At 46.4% G+C, this 17,779-nt stretch overlaps 1 protein-coding gene across 1 annotated transcript in view; it reads left to right on the forward strand.

The window, feature by feature from the left end:
• The first annotated feature begins 391 nt into the window (after window positions 1–391).
• Window positions 392–17,779, forward strand: part of FREM2 (FRAS1 related extracellular matrix 2) — a 216,361-nt gene continuing 198,973 nt past the window's right edge. The window contains exons 1-2 of the mRNA XM_048848460.2: window positions 392–5,674; window positions 13,327–13,416. Coding sequence (XP_048704417.2) covers window positions 523–5,674; window positions 13,327–13,416 — 5,242 coding nt within the window. The 5' untranslated portion in view covers window positions 392–522. The remainder of the gene's footprint in view (window positions 5,675–13,326; window positions 13,417–17,779) is intronic.

A 17,779-nucleotide genomic window follows, 5' to 3' on the forward strand; every position in this document is an offset into this window, starting at 1 on the left:
GGGATGGTGGGGGGGCAGCGTGTGTTAGCACCCTAGGATCTGGCTGCTGGGCTTTCCCAGAGATTTCACACCCTCCCTGCGCTTGCAGGACTCTGTTTCCCCTGCTGCCAATGGCACGGGGAAAGCAGCCTTCCCAGCTCTCGTTTGTTGCCAACCCTCCAAGTCGGGAGGGGGGGACGGAACTCCGCTGCTTTTCCCGCGGCGCCCCTCCAAACAACCTGTTGCAAGGAGAGGGGGAGGGGGTTCGGGCCTCTCGCCACTTGGACGATTGGCAACTCTTGCTGACCAATCCCTGCCGCCGACAGCACTCCCGTGAGTGCTTATTGGACAGCGTGGGGCGAGAAGGGGGGGAGCAGGGAGGGGTTTCGCAGCGGGCTAGGGGGCGAGTTTATAACGCAGCCTGCTCGCCGGGCTGCGGAGCGGCAGCTCGGGCCCGGGGGCTGCAGGCAGGGCAAGGGGGCTTGGCTGCGCCGCGCGGGCTGAGACGGGACTCGCTTGGCTTGTGCTCGGCAGGCAGGGACCATGCAGGGCAGCCCCGCCGCGCGGACTCTGCTGCCCGCGCTGCTGCTGCTGCTGCTAGTGGCGGGCAGGGGCGGCGGGGTCCCGGCGCAGCAGCCGCCCCCGCCGGGCAGCCCCGCGTTCTCCTACCCCTCGGCGCTGGGACCCCCGGAAGACGCCTCCATCGTGGTGGCCAACCGCGGGCTGCGCGTCCCCTTCGGCCGCTCCGTCTGGCTGGACCCGCTGAGCGACCTGGTGCTGCAGGTGCAGCCGGGGGACCGCTGCCACCTGCGCGTCTTGGACGACGACCCCCTGTGGCTGCGCCCGGGCCGCCTGACCCCGCCGCGCTTCCCTTGCGACTTCGGCCCCGGGGAGGTGACGTACTGGCACCTGGGCTCCCGCAGCCCGTCCCGGGACCGGGTCCGCCTGCAGCTGCGCTACGACTCGCCCAGCCGCGCCGTGGTGCTGCCCCTGGCGCTGGAGGTGGAGGTGCTCTTCGCCCAGCTGGAGATCGTCACCCGCAACCTGCCGCTCACCGTGGAGAGCCTGCTGGGCACCAGCAACGCGCTGGACGGCCGCAGCCTGGAGTTCGCCTTCCAGCCGGGCAGCCAGCGCTGCAGGGTGGGCGCCCTGCCGGGGCTGGGCGGGCTGCCCCGCTACGGGGAGCTCCTCAGCCTGCCGGCTGCCCCGTGGCATGCCTCGGCGGCCGGCGCCCCGTCGCCCTCGCTCTGGTGGGAGTGCGAGGAGTTCCTGCGGCTGGGGCTGCGCTACCGGCACGCGGCGGCCGGCCGCTCCCCGAACCGAGACTCGCTGCCCCTGGTGGTGGAGCTGCGGGAGGCGGCGGGCGCCGGCGCGCTGCTGAAGCGGGAGCATTTCCAGGTGCTGGTGCGGATCCGGGCGGGCGCCGAGAACACGCCGCCCCGGCCCAGCTTCGTGGCCATGCTGATGATGGAGGTGGACCAGTTCGTGCTCACCGCCCTCACCCCGGACATGCTGGCGGCCGAGGACGCCGAGTCGGCCCCGGACCTGCTGCTCTTCAACATCACCTCCCCCTTCGGGCCGGGCCAGGGCCACGTGGTCAGCACCGACGACCGCAGCCTGCCCATCGCCTCCTTCAGCCAGCGGGACGTGCGGGAGCTGCGGGTCGCCTACCAGCCGCCGGCGGAGGACTCGGCCCGGGAGCGGCTCTTCGAGCTGGAGCTGGAGGTGCTGGACCCCGAGGGCGCTGCCTCCGAGCCCTTCGCCTTCATGATCGTGGTGAAGCCCATGAACACGCTGGCGCCCGTGGTGACCCGCAACACAGGCCTGGTGCTCTACGAGGGGCAGTCGCGGCCGCTCTCCGGCCCGGGCCCCAGCCCCAGCCTGCTCATCAGCGATGAGGACGACCTGGAGCAGGTGCGGGTCAGTGTGCTGGCGGGGCTGCGGCACGGGCACCTGGCCCTGCTGGAGGAGCCCCTGGCCCTGCTGGGGGAGTCCCAGGCCCGCAAGCACTTCACGGTGGCCGAGCTGATGGCTGGCCGCATCATCTACCAGCACGATGGCAGCGAGTCCCCGCTCAGCGACAACCTGGTGCTGCGGCTGGAGGACGGCGGCGCCCGGCACCGTGTCGAGTTCCTCTTCCCCATCACCCTGGTGCCCACCGATGACCAGCCGCCCCTGCTCAACGCTAACACGGGGCTGTCCTTGGCTGAGGGCGACATGGCCCCCATCCCCGCCCGTGCCCTCAGCGCCACCGACATCGACTCAGACGACGCTACACTGCGCTTTGTGCTGGAGTCCGGGCCCGGCGCAGGGCAGCTGCTGCTCCGTCAGGCCCAGCCACCCCCGGGCTGGGAGGGTGAGAATGGGGGCTCCCCCTGGAGGAGGGTGCTGGGCTTGCCTGGGGATCCCCCAGTGTACGAGAGGCTGGTGAGTGAGTGGCTGCAGCAGGACATTGTGGAAGGGCGGCTCTTCTACCAGCACCTCGGGCACCCCGGCCCCAGGGTGGTGCTGGACCAGTTTGTCTTTAGGGTCCAGGATGACAACGACCCACCCAACCGCTCTGGGCCCCAGAGCTTTGTGATCCGGGTGCACCCAGTGGACCGCCTGGCCCCAGTGCTTCATGGTGGCAGCAGCCTGCGTCTGGTGGTGGCTGAGCAGCAGGTAACCCCACTGCGGAGGAAGCACCTGCGCTATACAGATCAGGACTCTGGGGACCGGGAGATCCACTACACCGTCACCCAGCCCCCCACTGACACAGACTCCAACCACCCCGGGGGGGCCAAGGGCACCCGCCTGGGATCACTGGTGCTGACTGATGACCACTCAGTGGAGGTGATGCATTTCACCCAGGCCCAGATCAACCACCACAAGATCTCCTACCGGCCCCCACAGCAGGAGCTGGGGGTGGCTCCCCGCCTGGCTCAGTTCCAGTACCGGGTGGAGGATGCAGCTGGTAATGCTGCCCTAGGCACCTTCACCATCTACCTGCAGCCCATAGACAACCAGCCCCCTGAGATAACCAACAGCGGCTTTACTGTGTATGAGGGGGGAAGGCATGTGCTGGGCCTGGCTGAGCTGGATGCTAGTGACACTGACACTGAGCCCACTCACCTCGAGTTCACCCTGACCCAGGCTCCCCAGCATGGACAATTGCAGCTCTCTGGGCACAGCCTGGCCATGGGAGCAGCCTTTGGTTTAGAGGATATTAAACATGGCAGGTTGGTCTATGTGCACAGTGGTGCTGAGTCTCACAATGATGCCTGTAGTCTGGATGTGACTGATGGGGTCCATGTGGTGCCCATCACACTGAAGGTGACCGTGCACCCTGTGGATGATGAGGTGCCCACCTTACGGCTGCCCCCAGGGACACTTGGCTCCTACTTGGACGTGCTGGAGAATGGTGCGGCTGAGATCACCGCTAATGTCATCCAGGGCACGGATGAGGATACGGATGATCTGATGCTGACTTTCATTGTGGAGGACCCTCCCCAACATGGGGACATCCTGGTCCAGGGTGTGCCTGCAGAAAGGTTTTCCCAGAGAGACGTGCTGGATGGGGCTGTGGTATATGCTCACACAGGTGGTGAAATAGGGCTGCTGCCCAAAGAAGATACTTTTAACCTCACTCTTTCTGACCTGTCTGAAGAGTGGAGCATTGGGAGCAATGTTGTTCAGGGAGTTTCAGTGCTGGTGACCATCCTTCCTGTTGACAGTCAAGCCCCTGAGGTTTTTGTGGGGGAACACTTAATGGTAGTGGAGGGTGACAAAAGGGTCATTACACATGCCCACTTAAGGGCTGAAGATGTGGATACACCCAGTGATGATATTCTGTGCACCATAGTTGCTCAGCCCACCTCTGGTTATGTAGAGAACATCTCTCCAGCCCTAGGATCTGAAAAGTCCAGAGCAGGTACAGCTATAAGTGCCTTTACTTTGAAAGACCTCAGGCAAGGGCACATTTTTTACGTTCAAAGCATCCATAAGGGTGTGGAGCCTGTTGAAGACAGGTTCACTTTCCGCTGCTCTGATGGCATTAACTTTTCCGAAAGGCACTTCTTCCCCATTGTCATTATTCCAACCAATGACGAAGAGCCTGAAATCTTTATGCGAGAGTTTGTAGTGATGGAAGGCATGAGCCTGGTTATTGATACTCCCATCCTCAATGCAGCAGATGGGGACATCCCTGCTGATGAACTGACCTTCACTATCACTAAGTTTCCCAAGCATGGCCACATTGTGAACCAGCTGATCAATGGGACTGTCTTAGTGGAGAGCTTCACCCTGGATCAGATAACTGAGAGCTCCAGCATTATCTATGAACATGATGACTCTGAAACAAAGGAAGACAGCTTTGAGGTGAAACTCACAGATGGTAAACATGCTGTAGAGAAAACTGTGCTCATCATGGTTATTCCTGTGGATGATGAGACACCCAGAATGACCATCAATGATGGGCTGGAAATTGAAATAGGGGAGACTAAAATCATTCACAACAGAATACTGAAGGCTACTGATCTAGATTCTGAAGATAAAACCTTGACTTACGTTCTAAGGTATGGGCCAGGACAAGGGCTCTTACAAAGAATAAAACTTTCAGGTGGGGTTGAGAATATCACTCTTGGAATGAACTTTACCCAAGATGAAGTGGACAGAAATTTAATTCAGTACATGCATTTTGGCCATGAAGGTATTCGGGATCTTATCAAATTTGATGTTACAGATGGGATAAATCCTCTCATTGACAGATATTTTTATGTGACCATAGGTAGCATTGATATTGTCTTCCCAGACGTGATCAGCAAAGGGGTGTCCTTGAAGGAAGGGGGGAAAGTTACACTTACCACTGATTTACTGAGCACCAGTGACTTGAATAGCCCAGATGAGAACTTGGTTTTCAGTATTACCCGGGCACCTGTTCGTGGCCATCTCGAATGCACGGATCAGTCTGGGATGCCCATCACCACCTTCACTCAGCTCCAGTTAGCAGGCAATAAAATCTACTATATTCACACCTCAGAAGATGAGGTGAAAATGGACAGCTTTGAGTTTGAAGTGACTGATGGTTATAACCCAGTATTTCGCACTTTCCGAATTTCCATTAGTGATGTGGATAATAAAAAGCCAGTGGTCACAATCCATACCCTGGTGGTGAGCGAAAGTGAAAATAAACTGATAACCCCCTTTGAACTGACGGTGGAAGACAGAGACACCCCTGATATGTTGCTTAAATTTATTATCACCCAAGTGCCGGTTCACGGTCAGCTCATGTTCAATAACACCAAGCCGGTTACATCCTTTACCAAACAAGATCTGAATGAAAATCTTATAAGCTACAAACATGATGGCACAGAGTCAGCTGAAGACAGCTTCTCTTTCACTGTTACAGATGGGACCCATACTGATTTCTATGTCTTCCCTGACACAGTGTTTGAAACAAGGAAACCCCAAACAATGAACATTCGGATAATGGCCGTGGACAATAGTGTACCCCAAATTGTAGTAAATAAGGGTGCCCCTTCTCTCCGTGTTTTGACTACTGGCCACTTGGGTTTTATGATTACCAACAAAGTGTTCAAAGTGGAAGACAGGGACAGCTTGCACGTTACCCTCAAGATCAGGATCACAGAGGCTCCTCGCCATGGCTTCCTGATCCATCTGGGAAAAGGCAACCATAGTATCACTCAGTTCACACAAGGTATTTCCGTGTCTGGTACTCTGTCTTTAGAGCACTGGAAACATGCATGCAGGGAATGAAGCATACTTAATTCTGAAATAGTTGATCCCAGAAAGAGCCTGTTCACAGCGTTAAGGGCCTGATTCTTTTTTCTTTCTTTTTTTTTTTTTTTAATGTATATTTGTGGTAGTGTCCAGGTTCCCACAGAGAACAGCTACCAGTTGTGCTCGGTACTATACAAAGCGAATGAGAGAGACTGGGTGGGTGAGGTAATATCCCCCAATATTAGAGAGGCAAGGTAGGTGAGGTAATCTCTCTTGTTGGCCCAACTTCTGTTAGTGAAAGAGACAGGCTTTCAAACTACATGGCTGAAGAGCTCAGTGTAGCTGGAAAGCTTGTCTCTTTCACTAACAGACCTTGGCTCAGTAAAAGATACTGCCTCCTCTACCTTGTCTCAATAATACTGTGGGGCCAGCCTGGCTACAGTAACGCTGCAGACAAAAACGGAATAAGACTGTGCTTGTCCTGAAGATTTTACAATTTAAATAATTCTGCATCCTGTATTCATGTTGAGTATTAGTTACTCAAGGTCTTAGTCTAGCTACTCAACATGAGTACAGGTTACAGGATTGGTCCATAAAACATTAGAAACTCATAACTCTTTTCCCTCCCTCCCCCCAAGTTTTCCTTAGAAAATAATAGTTGGCTGCTCCATTAGTAACTATCCTAGTCTATTTAAGGCACTGGTCATGTACTGCCTGGGTGCACTTTACATAGTTTAAAATTATCTCTAGGCCCAGGGAGCAAATATCTCACTACTACCTTATTGCCCTAATTGCACAAACTTTAAATCACCAAGTCTCTGTGGTAAAATAAGAGGTAATGTAAATATTTTAAATTATGTCAATGCTGCTTAGTTTTGTAAACTGTACTAGGTGGCATAGTTAGGATAGAACATATGTGGTTTCCATGCACTGAAATAAAGCCTTAAAACAAGGCTGTGGAATAACCACCTTCAGTCAAAAAGGGTGTATTATCTTTCCACTGGGGAGCTTTCAATATTATGTTGTTAATTAATAGCTGGCTGAGTAAAAGTGAAATGGTGCTTCGTAGAGCCTTAGGTGTAGTGAGTTTGTTTGCTTGAGTTGCAGATCCAGCAAACAGACCCCACAAACCTTACATATTTTGACTGAATGCCAAAGGTATCCCAAGAGTTGCAGTGATGGGCAAACTTTTTTTTTTATTTTTATTTATTTTTTTTTTTAAAAGAAGCCCCAAATCATTGCAATATGGCAGGAAATTCAAGCTGCCTAAACTGTGGGAACCAACACAGCTGATGTATAAAGAAACGTTCCCAGTGATGTTTTGTTAGGACTTTTTGAAGTGGTGAGTATCAGGGAGAAGTACAGAGGAGTAGGGAATATGCACTCCTCTGAGTGGAAATATTCCTTTTTAAGGGCCTTGTCTTACATTTGAGATAGACTGGGTCATGTGTATTCCTAGGAGCAAACCACAGCACAGCATTCCAGAAAGCAAGGAGGCTCATTTGTGAGAATACTGACAGCTTGTTACTGCCTGCCACTTGGTCGGCCCACCCACCTTGTTTGACAGATATGCAGCCCTCTGGCTGCTACATCCTGCATAGCAGAAGAATGGAGCATGCTGGAGGAAGAGATAGGATGTGTAAGAGGCTAAGCAGTGAAATTCTGCATGCTGTACGCATCAGGGTGTATAACCCTGGTGCCGTATAAATGGTTGATTACCTAATCCAGACATTTGCAGCTATTGGGGAGTGCAGGAGTTACTACCCTCCACGCTTCCCCACAACACACCCATGCTACGGTGTGTCTGCACCTGGGCTTTTCTGCCAAAAACGTTCCACTGTTGGTACCAGCTGCTGTCTCCAACAGCAGTGCTGATGGTGCTAGTGCTAATGTAGTTAAGGCTTCAATCGGGCACCAGTGTTTTTAAGTGCACTGTGTGTGTGTCCCTGTTCAGAGCAGGTTTATACAGCGTATTTATTAAAATGCCAGTGGCCTCCAGCACCTTGTCTGCAGTAGTCTACCACCGGTGGTAGGGGGGGAAATAAAAAAAGCCTCTCACAGACTTGGTCATGTAGGCATGTAGAACAGTCATAGGACGGAGAAGCATGTGCTTCCAAGAGGAGGGAGGCAAACCTGGCAGGTGCCTTCAGGTGAAGAAGAAAAACATGAGAGCAAGAGGTATGGGTTGGGGAAAGTAGCAGTTTTGGGAAGGAAAGGAGCAGTCCCACAGCAGGGCATTGGAGGAAACTCTAGGCATTGTGAAAGGCATGGGAGGAACTCCTGGTTAGGGACAGCAGTCTTGCAAAATTGGAAGGCCTTAGTCAAGGGCAAGTGTAGCCTCTCAAGTGAAGAAGGATGACATCAGCCCTGCTGGGAAGAGGGAAAGGGAAAAAGGCCCCACTTCTAGGAAGCTGCAGGAGTATTAGTAAGGCAAACCTGGAGGTGGAAGATGTGGATGAAAGATCATTGATGCTCCCTTTTGCCCCAGATGCCCTCTTCACCATTTCTCCTACTGGGGGTGTGGAGAGGGTTATCAGTGCTGAGGAGCTTCAGCTTCTTGGCTAGACTTAGAAAGTTTAAGTTTCAGCAGGTAGTGAGAGAAGCTTACTCAGTCTTGTAGAGTGGGGGCCTGGACAGAATTCTGGGCCCAATTCGCTGATGCCCTGCACCTTGTGTAGTCATGACACTGGCATGAAGTGTGTAAAACATTACCAGATCCAGAATGGGTAGCCGTCTGCACCCTGTTCACTCTCATGCGGCACTGGTATAAATGATTACACAACATGCAAGGCAACAGCTTTTCTTTCTTCCTGTTGGACCTCTCCCATCTTTGGGGCCCACTGAGTACAGTTCTCCCCTCCCCCTTTTTTAGACTGTCAAGGGTCAGTTTTGACAATGAGAGTTTCCTGTTACTGACTCCATGAGTCTCCTGCTGCCATCTATTTCTTTTTTTATCTTTTCCGTTTTTAAGGGTCCCATCTTGCAACATACAGAGAACCTCCTGTGAGGAGCTGAAAGCCCTCAGCGTTCATGAATGTCACTGGTTGCTGATAAAGCTCAGCCTCTTGCAGGAGGTATGCAGCAGTTTGAAGGCTCTGGTCCTAACCCCCCTTCCTTACCTCCCCCCCCCCCCCCAGGCCATTTTATTGCCATGAGTCCTAGCCTTAGAGCTTTAGCTATAGGATGGTGAACCAAGCATGGGGGAAGACACTTCTGCCCACATTGTTTTCCCATTCTTAAGATGGTGCCTCCATAACTATATTAATGAACAGACTGATCTGATAGAAAGAGAGAACTCCTCTGATTTCAGATCCACTGTGCTTTAGCAGCAACTGCCCCAGTGGGGAAAAATATTAGTCACACAATAACTTTTTGTGTACTATTTGGGAAGGCTACTTTTTCCGTAGCTGCTAATATTTTGCCAAATGCTGGAAAGAAAATCACTCAAATATTTCAGATAAACCACAAACTCCAATTGAAAACTCCAGAGTAGTAATTGGACACATCACGCACTATAGGAGTTTGCACTGATAGTTGATAATCCGGTTCAGGTTTTCTCCCTGCGCTATGTCTTCCTTTGCTCAGGTACAGAATATGGGTTGGTTTGGGTTACTAAAGGATGTTAGATATTTTTCTTAGATTTACATTAGGTAGCATCTTGCTCACGTGAGTAGTCAGTGGACTTCATTGGGGTACAGTGGGGTCCTGGTCCATATCTGGGGCCCCTATGCACTAAAATAATACAAATAATTAGTCACATGGGTAAATTACAAGTTAGCAAAGTTGAGCCCCAGGTTAATAAGTTCCAAGATTTTGCAAGCATACAGGATTGCTTTTTGCTCTCGCTTCCTCCATACGCTTAAATATATTAATGTAGTATAAAGAAGAAGAAAAAAGGATAGCAAGATAGAAGGATCAAATGTTCCCAAAACAAGCCCAACTAGTGTGCAACATATGAAAATGTATAATAAAACTATTTTCTATTACTCAAGCTGATTCAACTTCAAAGCATTACTTTCTGTTGCTTGATTTATGTATGTATTTATTTATTTATTTTCTCCATTTACTTTTACATAGCTTGCCTTAGGCTTGCAAGGATTTTAAAGGTGGAGAATGTATGAAAACAAAAATCTCTCCCCCAGCCAGTAATTTCAAACTCTCTCTCAGTTCCACTGAGGACAAAAATATTTACTAAGAAAATTGCTTATGCATAATCGCACAGCACTCATCTCTGCAAGTTAGGGCTGGAATTTGTTCATAGAAGATAGTCATTAAGATTAGATAATTGACTATGAACAGGGGAACTCTATTAACAAACTGCCAAGTCTTTTCCATTAAGGAAAATAAAATGTATGTTGCTTTTAATAAGCTACTGTTTTTTAGTGTTCTGAACATGCATAGTGCTATATAAGTGCTAAGTGTTATTTTAGGGCCTACTCAATCCAGTTTGGTTAGCTTTGATTATTAGAGGCAAGAGCATGACCTGTAGCTCTATGGGCGTGCCAGGGAGTGAAAGCAAAAGAAGCCCATCTGACAACTGTGTACAAAAATAGGGCACAATCCTCTGGGGCACATAATATCCCAAAGGGGCCAGTGACGAGGGCTGATCCGTTGCCTGATCTTTAACTCTAATACACCTGCCAACAGATCTGGTACTGTGAATGGGATTTAGTGAATGGGCTGCAATCAGAATTTTTCATCAAAATTCCTCCCTGAACCCCCTCTGGGGTGGTATTGCTCCACACCTTTCCTTGTTGAGGCAAGTACTTTTGAAAGCATTATCTCTCTCTCTTTAAAAAAAAAAAAAAAAAAAAAAAGTACATTATTGGGGGAAAAAAACTCATGACAATCAAATGAGTTTGGCTTAATTTTAACTGGAAAATCAAATTTCTAATCTTGTATGGCTAACAGATTTGCCCTTGCCAAAGAGAAAGCTATAGGATTGCAGATCAGGCCACAATTCCAGAAACTGTTCAGCAAGAGTTTAGCTGAATTTGTAGTCACAAAGGAATGCATCGCTGCTTGCAACTAATGAAGTGCTAATGTAACCAAATGAACTATGGAAGGATAATGTAAGTTCACTCAAATAATTCTAATATGTATTTAACAAACAGAAAGAAAGACATCCATGTAGGATGCTTTATCTAATTATATTTTTTGGTGGATGTTATCGTTTTAGGAGCTGATCCTGCAAGCCTTTATGTGGGTGCTTGGCTTTATGCATGTTAGTTCCATTGACTTTAATAGCACTACTTGTGTGTGTAAAGTTAAGCACTTGTGTAAGTGTTTGTTTGCAGGATCAGAGTTTTAATTTTTTGCCACATTGACATGAGGATATTCACTTGCAACCTCTTTATTACTCTAGGAGTTCTTTGTTGGAAGGGACCTCTTGAGGTCCCTTCCAACTCTGATATTCTATGATTCTACGATAAAAGAAAGTAAAAAGATATGTACTAAAGATAATTATTTAACATAAAAGATACATGTCTGGTTTTTGAACTATTATGCAGAGGGGCACACAACCTATAACAAAAATGCTTTTGACATGTTTTTACCAACCAATACGCGTCCTGACTTGTGGGGAGAATCTGTATGATACTTGAGTTCCTCTTATATACTATTACTTTCTAAAGTTTTGTCTTTAGACAAACAAACAAAGGATTTCTCTTTCAAATTAAGTGACAAGGACAAGTTTGTATTTACTAAAAAAATGTCACCCCATAAAGAAACTAGAAAACCCATATTAACAAATAACTGTTTTGCCTTTTTTCTCTATTTATTTTGTGGCAATTGATGCTCCAACATCTATTAAACTAAATAAGTTGAATGCTCTCTTAACTGAATTTGTCTAGGTTTTTCAGTGCATCACTAGTGTTTGAGTACCTCCTGTTTATGATGGCTCAGTTATAAAGATTGTAAGCCATATTGTGCAGAGTAGATGGTCTGTAGGAAGGATGGTCTAGTTACAAGGGCACTGTACTGGGATTCAAAGAACTTAGTTGGTTTCACTTCAGTTTGGTATATAAGTAAGGACAGAATTTGGCTGCATGGGTCCGGTTTGACATCAAACACATTGCATACAGGCATGTTCGAATTCAGTGCAATAATTAAAATGAAAAAAACAAGTTTTACCACAAATAAGGAAAGACATGAAATAATGCAATTAAAATATGGCATAAAATAATTGTTTTATTTTTAAGTTTTATAATTTAATAAAAGCTTGTTCTAAGAGTAAATTCAGAGGATGGATTTGAAAGAGGTAGGCAAGTAATGTGGGTTCTAGGATCAGTAACCTTGTTATTATTGGCATTCCTATGTTGTGCACTTTTAGGTCACAATAATCTATCTTGGCTCCTTCATTCCCTTTTAGTCTATACAGTGCACCTCCTTGCAACAGCATTCATTAGTGTTGGTAAGCAATGGCAATAGGTTTCCTTTGAGTGTCAAGATTTTCCCTAGTTGTACAATCAGAAAGACTGATCCCTTTTCTCCTTTTTTATTGTCCATATTGTTACTGGACAGCTTGTTGATCCAGAAAACCAATGTTATACAGTGGTCTGAATGATCATGCTTGACACACGACATGTAACTGTAGTGGACACTAATTCTGTACGTTAGCATATGTTTCAGAATGAGTGGCAAGGCACTCAGGACCAGTTCTGCAGCCTTCATCTGTGTTGAGTAGAACCATATTCTAGACTACTTGCAGAGTGAGGTACTAGTCAGCATCAGTAACAGTAGCAGAAGTAGTGATGATTTCAGCTGAGCAAAGTGCTACACAAAAACAAAACAACACCCCTACCCCCCCGCCACGTAAAACCCTCACCATTGACCGTACTGTCTCACCAGCACTCATAACACACATGTATGCACATTTCCTCTGGGTTCTGTTTATCAAATATATATAAATAGGAAAAAAACAGTTAGCTTTGCTTTTTAAAACATGCAATCCATTAATACTGAAATCCTCTGACTCTTAAGGGTATGTCTACACTGCAGTGTAAGCCGAGGCTTCTGTTTGAACTCAGACTCAAACCTAACCCCCCTTCATGTACACATAAATCATGCTAACCCAGGGTCCCAGGACCCCACGGGGATGAAGGGTCCAAGCCTGAGTCAAGCCAGGATCTATTGTTCAAGCCATATTGCTTTGCAGTGTAGACACAGCCCCACTGGACTTGTGCTCTGGGAGTTTGCCGAAAGTATCCCACTATCCCCTGGGCCAATTTTCTTTGTCCTCTGGACAGTCAAGTTTGGTGGACAGTCAAGTTTTCCCACACAGCCCCACAAGTAAAGGGCAAGAATTAGCCACATTTTGGGAAGGCACTAGGAAATCTGGGATGTGGGTGGTTGGACTCGGGTCTAGATAATACGTTGTAGACTCTGGAGTCTCAGGTTGGGACCCAAGGTTCAACAATTCCTAGCCAGGGTGGACACTCAAGTCCTAGGTTAACAAACTCAGTGTCTCCAACTCAAGTTCTGCTAACAATGTGCTAACATTGCAGGTTAGACCTAACCTAACAGTGAAATCAGACCTCTGATGAACAAATTAATGGTAACTAAGTGTTCCTATTCAAACTGTTTCGGTTTACATTTAAGTTAAAATGTGTTTGTCTTGACATTTTCCAGCTGATATCGATGACATGAAGATATGCTATGTTTTAAGAGAAGGTGATAACGCCACTAATGACCTTTTCCATTTTACCGTTGAAGATGGTGGTAAGTACTCAACTTCTAGAACAGCTTTCTGTGGGTTGAACTACCTTGTGCAGATGTTTAGGTTAATTACAGGAAGCTTGTGTAAGCTGTTACTTCACTAGCTTTTGTGCTTTTCAGTATTGTGGACTATTATTATTGTGGCTACAAAGGAGTGGTAACTGTATTCAATGTGAAAATACTTAGACTACTATGGTAAAAGGGTGAAATCCTCAAATCCCACATAAAGCTCAAGTTATGGGGCTTTATGTGGTTTTCCTGCGTATCCCCAACCCAGACACATAGTTGCAGCATAATCTCTCTGTAATTACTGCACCAGTTTATGAGCTGCAGTAGTGACTGCTGCCCTTCAGAAGTCCCATGCTGGGGTTCCTGATCACGGGGCCCAATATCTCTCTTTGCACTCTCCATTAGTACCCGGCCCAAGCCAGGGAAGCTAATGATTCAACCAGCGGACCAAATTTGGTGATGAATCTTGGTACCGTGCCATCTGAAGCATGTTGTGCATATGCTAAGAATCTTAGGAGCCATCATGGATCCAATCTTCTCAGCACACAGGTCGTGTGGAGTCCCCGTTCTGTGTATCCTTCCCCTCAAATCCATTGGGGTTTGGTCACATGCAGGGCCTTACTCAGGGTGATCAGTAACAAACGAATTTCAATAACTGAGAATTTGGAGGTGGAAAATGTTTCTATTTAAAATATATCCAACAGTTGCTCTTCAGCGAAAACGGCTTTACAGTACATAACAAATATTGATACAAGATTTTGGAAACAATATGTGTGAACATAGCTAACATTTTATCAGTGAGTTACATTTTAAGAAATGACCAGAGATCTTTCTAGGTGTAGATGTCCCTATGGCATGGTAGGTGATTAAGTTAGGATGCTTTAGTATATTTTTCAATAAATTAAATTGCTTTATCTGTAACAACAGTGAGTTTTAACTAGTTTAATTTAACACTAAAATCTTTTTTCAAGAACAAAGCTATTTTGAGCCAGATTGTGATCAGCCCTTGTGTTCCATCCACACACACACACAAGAAGCACTGTCCATCTAACAACCAATTGCAATAGCAGTCGCTGTGAGCAGAAACTGCTCAGCTCACCCTCTCCGTAGTTAGCAAATTACCCCAAAGGAGGTTGGCAATAGCCCTCACTGGCCTGTGGAGTGGGGCAATGCACTGGGGTTGGGGCGCTCTATGCCATCCTTCTGGATGGCACAGAGTGTACCCTCTCCTGTATGTCGGGGATCTGTCTAAGAGATGATGTCTCCTGAGGCACAAATCAGGCTCTTGGAATTAGAGGCCACTTTTCAAAATGTGACTGCTAATCTGTACTGGCCCGTTGACCCAAAGATGAACTAATTATTTATGGCATCAGGCTTATTTTCCCAAAATATTTTAATTAAACCAGTACCTAGATCCGGGGAATGAAAGGTTAAGTACAGATATGTTTATGAAACACTGTGTGGCATATTTTGCATGCAATACCATAGTATTGTTATGGCAAGAGTCACCAAATGTTGTTGTTACACGGAGTCTCCCAAGTTCTTTTTCTTAACGTGTGAGCTCCAGTGTTAGGAAGACTAGCAGTCTGGTGGTATTAGTTTTGTTACGCAAGGCTCTGTGTAGAGGGAGCTATGTGAGCAGCTGGAGAGTTTGTTCTCTGCCTTGGTCTGTGATTAGAGTCAGTTCTTGAGACACACTTGCTCCCTAGGACATGGGCACTGGTGATGGGCAGAGCTTCCTGGTGGCAAGATCTGCCTCTGTAGTGTTTGGCCACTACTGTGGGTGTACAGGTGTAGCTAAAACAAGGTACACATAGCGTACAGCCAGACTCTGTGTCACTAATCTCTCTTTTACTGGGAAGCCAGCTTGCAAAGTCCTGGACATCTGCTGCCGCTTGGCAGAGGGACAACAGTATTTATTGTGTCCAATTGTAACCTGTAATAGTATGGGATTTTTTTTCATAATAATACAAGGAATCATTCTACTTCAAAGCTGATTGTTGATTTTCTAACCCTTTGGGTATTTTCAACAGGGCTCTACCAGATACATTATCATGTTGCACATGCCTTACCTAGGTGGTAAGATAACACTAACATTAATGTCGAAGTCTTTATTTAAACCGTGGAAGACATTGAGTTGAATTGTATTTAAACATATTTTATGAGAAATAGTTGGCTAAAGTTCTTGGAAGGGATGAAATTTGGGACTGAGAAACTAATAGTTTTCTTTGTTTGGAATAATAACTAAATTATACTAGCAGACTCTTCAAGATCTATAATTTCACGTGAGAAAAAAGCAGAAACTTGCCTTTCTAAATTTCACTCTTCCTCAAAAAAAACATCAAAGCCTCTCTTGCGCGGGTCATGTAGAATTTTGGCAGAATGTCAGTGGTGCAGACACATTTGTTTCTATGTTCTTGGTGCAAAGCCAGCTACTTCTGTAAGAATAAACACAACATTAAGGAGTGAAAGTTTCAGTACAGAATACCCAAACCCACAATAGAATTATATATGACATGCTTCAGTTTTCTCCTGTCTTGATTTGTCTCCTGAATTAGCATTGCTTTTTGAAATCTTGCAGTAGTAAACAAGGTTGTGATGTTTACTGTGCATTACCTAAAGATGTAAAATAAGTAATTCATTCTTCCTATGGGAACCCATAACTCTGGTTGAGTTGCATCACAGTGCAAACAGTGAAATCAGTCAGAATATTACTTTGATCAAGGAGTGAATGTTTGTTCAAATTACTCCAGAAATATTATTTTAGGAAAGTCAAAGCTGTATTGAACCAAACACTTTCAAAAGTGATATTCTACTAAAGGTGGAGTGGAGTTTTGCTTACTGTGTTTGGGAATTCTTTGGGGCAGTCTCTTAAGACAGCAGATTGTTTTATAAGGATGGTCTCTTGCAAATTTCACTATTCTCAGAACAGGAAATAACTATACTATCTCAGATATTACTATGTGGTAACTGTATTGAGGTTTTAATGGTGGTAACTGTTTGTCGTCCGATTTACTTTTCTGTCCTGTATTGGGATCTGCTGGTACATACCCCTATGCCTGTGTGAAGTCCCGTTGACATTAATATGAGTCCACATCGGTGCTAGGGGTCATGCTTGCTGAGCCTGGTGCTGAAACTGGTCTTTGATTATGTATGGGTGGCATAAGAGCCACACTTACCCTTTTTCCTTTTAATCATGCACACCGTAGTGATAGGTGGAAAAAGGAAAAAAAATGTTGGAAATATCATCCTCTTCATATGAGCAAACATTTAAGTGTTGTGCATTTTGAAGCTTAACTGCCTGGAATCCCTTGCCATGTTAATATTAACAACAAAGGAAACAATATTGCCAGAAAGCAGGAAAGAACACAGGAGGCAGAAGTGGCAGTGGTAGGAAGAAATGGAAATCCAGGGTGATGGCTGAACTCCTGGACTTTACCCATGTTGTTGGGAGTACATGTTTATGGGATGTACAGTCACAAACTCTTCAGAGACTCCTGTAGTACATAAGTATGTTTATTGGGTTGATGAGGGAGATTCAACCTTAACTAAAAATGTCTGAGCCTTTAATTGGTGAAAGACAGACTCTTTGTGTAATTTATACATAGTGTAATAGATTTATGATAGGCTTTAATAAGTAAGGCAGCTTTACAGTGTTAAAGAAGTCAAATCAACTTGATACATGGTGCCTTCTGTATATGTGTAGAGTTAGCATTTCAACTGTGCAAAATGGCACTAATCCATTTGGAATGAAAGTTAATGCACAAATTTGTTTCAGTTCATTGAGACACTGTTCCTCGCGCAGAAAATTCCACACCATATCCCCATATTCACTATGTGGAGCATTCTTGCTTCTTAGATGAGAAATGACTGAAGTAAATACATGGCTGACAGCTAAGGACTGTATTCTACCTTCATTTTATGCCCAGTGTGCTTCAGATTTACTTTGTGTTCTCTTAATGAGAATGTGGAGCTAAATGTCTGTCTTGTTCAATCTATAAAAAATTGTCATTTTCCTCTTGGAGTTTGGTGCGTGTCTCAAGAAACATCAGACTAGTTCAGATGGGTTACATTGACTTTATGTGCAGATTCTGCTGCTAGTGCAGAGCAAAATAGACAGAACATACCCCAGAATCTGGAACCATAATGTCAAAGTATTGCACAGACATTAACTAATTAATCCTCAAATACCTCTGTAAAATGAGGAAAAATCATTTAACAGGTGGGGGAAAAACATTAATAGAAAAGTTGTCTTATGCCCAGAGTCAAACAGCCAAGAATGCTAGAGCTAATACTGGAGTACAGGCATTGTTTGATCCCAATCCTGTACAGTAACTCCTCACTTAATGTTGTAGTT

This window comes from Caretta caretta, chromosome 1, assembly GCF_965140235.1.
Source record: "Caretta caretta isolate rCarCar2 chromosome 1, rCarCar1.hap1, whole genome shotgun sequence".
Classification (NCBI taxonomy): domain Eukaryota; kingdom Metazoa; phylum Chordata; order Testudines; family Cheloniidae; genus Caretta; species Caretta caretta.